The 3,130-nt window shown below is 36.7% G+C and overlaps 1 protein-coding gene across 1 annotated transcript in view; it reads right to left on the bottom strand.

The window, feature by feature from the left end:
- LOC102598234 (beta-xylosidase/alpha-L-arabinofuranosidase 2-like) overlaps positions 1 to 2,121 on the bottom strand; it is an 8,235-nt gene extending 6,114 nt beyond the window's left edge. The window contains exon 1 of the mRNA XM_006341782.1: positions 2,114 to 2,121. Within this exon, the coding sequence (XP_006341844.1) occupies positions 2,114 to 2,121 (8 nt within the window). The remainder of the gene's footprint in view (positions 1 to 2,113) is intronic.
- Between the last annotated feature and the right edge of the window lie 1,009 nt (positions 2,122 to 3,130).

The raw sequence follows: 3,130 nt of genomic DNA, 5'->3' as shown, positions 1-3,130 counted from the left end.
GGGAGGGGGGGGATTGAAGCCTTATGCACATTAATGGGGAAAAAAAGAAGAAGCCAAAAACACAAAGCCGACAAGGGGTTTCAAACCCTCAACACCAGTGTGGTGGACTCAGCCTTTTACAAGTCGCACCATTAAGGATTTTGGTTCATGGCTGACAGGTTTCATATATGATCAATTTGTTATACATACATAAATATGTATGTATGTATGCATGTATATATATGCATACATAGTTTTAATCGAGGTTACTAAGTGTCATGGCACCCCAGCCATACATATAGATCTATCCCTATTTGCAGGGATGGATGTCATGATTCCCAAGACGATCCGATGCATTATCAAAGAATAAATTTTATGTTTGAAAATTTGATCCAAGTCAAGATTTTGAGTTTATGAGATCGATTTTGATAGCTTCGTTAGGTATGAAAGGTGAGTAATGACTTAGTAGTTAGGTTGTTCAAATTGATTTTGAAGCGTTTGGAAGTGATTCGTACTCTTGGTTGAGTTTCTAGTATTTTAAAAAGTTTTAGATTGACCATGGTCAACATTTGATCAAGTTGACCTTGAAATACTGATTTGATGATTCCAACAACTCCAGAATATATTTTATGATTGAGTTGCATATTAGATTTTTATTCGGAGAGTCTCATATTAGTTTCGGGTACTTGCTCGAAGATTGGTGTTTTGACGTTTCAAGTGTGAAATAGGTCTGTCTCAAAATAGACATACATTGATAGGGTTATTTTTATATAAAGATTTGTTCTAAGATATTACATCAACTCAAAGGATATAATCATACCAAATTAGACCTCTAAGATATGAATTATGATTCGAACTTAGGAGCAGACCATAAAAGTCATGGCTTGCTCTCCTTCCCAAATCTCTTAGTCATATACTACATAAAGGAGTGTTTGTTTTATTTGGCATCAGTAGTAGGAATCCCTTGTCATGACCCGAGCCTACACATTGGATGTGGCTGGCACTCGAGAACCATTGTTGGTTCCCAAGCGAACTCTCATCTTGGCTAACTACAAGCGGAAGACTAACTTGGGCATACATAAGTATCAAATTGAAAAAAAACGTTTAAAAACAGTTTACTGAAACTCAAAACTTTGTTGAATATACTGAGTATGAAACATAAGTTTTAAAGAAACCTACTGAAACTGAAAGACTCTCCAAAACTGTTTATCTATGAAGCCTCTACTGTATAAAAATGAGTATCGGGACAAGATCCATGTCACGATCCAGGGTATACCCTAGACGTAACATGGCATACAAGACCCCGAGAGGCCTCATATAAGCCACTTAGCTTTCATAGTCAAAATAATTGAAAATGACAAGATTTAAAACATTTTTCAACAATATCAAAGTCTTTATAAAACGAAGCGGAAGTCTCATACAACTGTCTCAAAACCATCTAATACAAAAGATTCATTGGGACACAGCCCATGCAACAATGTTCAAAACATAAAATTAAAGAACATAAGAAAATGGTGGTCAAATCCTCGAATGTTATGAGGACTCACCAATCTTGAAGTTTTGCCTCTACTAAGATCCTAGCCACGGGGATGAGAGTCGAGATTGTCGGACCCTACATTTAGATAAGAAATGTAGGCAAGAGTATGCGTTAGTACAAGAATATACTAAATATGATAGCTTGCATAAACATCAACATAAACATAAGAGTTAGACAACATAAGTCATAAGCATAATCAATGCATTAATAGATCATCATAACATAAAAGGAATACTTCTCAAGTAACCTCAAAGCATACTTAGCCAAGACATGGGTAATCCTTCACTAGTCTTACTCATCATAGTTGGCAACCTTAGGCCATCGTTCAAGTTCATCACCTATCATTCTCATCTTTAGCTTATGTTTTATAGACATGGGGAATCACCTCCTTGCCTTCCTATAAAGGCTAATGGGTAGTCGCCTCTTTCCTTACATATATGGTCATGGGTACTCCCCTCTATGTCCATATTATGGGTCCATGGGTACTCGCCTCCATGCCCAACATCATATGGCATGGGTAGTTGCCTCCATATCATTCTATAAGGAATCATGGGTACTCGCCTCCATGTCCTTTCATTATAAGATATGGGTACTCACCTCCACATCTTTTACTAATGGGTCATGGGTACTCACCTCCATGCCCAACATCATAATAGGAATGTGGGGAGTCGCCTCTTGTTCAATTCTAAGGAATATGAGAAATCGCCTCATATCCTTCTCATTTAGAGGTCAAGGGTAATCGCCTCTACCTCATCAATTTCATAGTCTTTTAGTCTAGATTCATTTTAGGTGAGCGATCCTTTCAACCTAGAATCATTCAATGCCTTTCACATTCATACATAAGCAATTCATGTGGGAACTATCCCTTCCACAACAATCACATCTATAATCAACAATTTATAACATAAGTTTTACTCTCAAAGAAATACATCTCATAATCAACATATATGCTTCACTCTCAAAGAAATTCTAATCATAATTCATCAATCCTATAAGGATGCATCTAAGCCTACAAATTCTCCTTGTTGGCATAAAACTCGTTTACATCAATTTCATCTTTCTAAACATGGGTTAAGCATGGGTACATGTAAATTCATCCTAAAAATATGTATTCCTATCAATTCAAGCATAAACAATTATAACTCAATCATTTGGATCAACATTCATCAAGACTCACAACATTAGAAGAAAACCCTAACACAAATTAGGGAATTTCTACTTTTTAATTGGGAAATCTTGGGGACTCCGTGGAAGGAAGGTTTCCATGAATGAAAAGCCATCATACCTTGATATCAAAACCCACAAATACTTGAGGAATGGAGACTTGACCTAGATCCTAGCTTGAACTTTTTCTTCTTCTTGAAGTTTTAGAGAGAGAAATATTTGAGAGAAGAACTTGGGATTTCTTTTGGGTTTTGGAAATAATGATTTGAATGGGTGAGTTTTGGGGTTAAAATAACTTATATAGGAGTCCTAGACTTGGGTAAAACGACATAGATTTGATTCAATTAAAATCGGAAAATACCTAAAAACCCGTGAACTAAAGTCTGTCGAACCACCTTCACAAGTGGCACCACGGCTCGTCAAGGGTCACACGGCCCGTAGTGGTGCCCG

This window comes from Solanum tuberosum, unplaced genomic scaffold (assembly GCF_000226075.1).
Source record: "Solanum tuberosum cultivar DM 1-3 516 R44 unplaced genomic scaffold, SolTub_3.0 scf00028, whole genome shotgun sequence".
Classification (NCBI taxonomy): domain Eukaryota; kingdom Viridiplantae; phylum Streptophyta; class Magnoliopsida; order Solanales; family Solanaceae; genus Solanum; species Solanum tuberosum.
The sequence above is the reverse complement of the archived record's forward strand: the minus strand, read 5'-3'. Positions and strand labels throughout refer to the sequence as shown.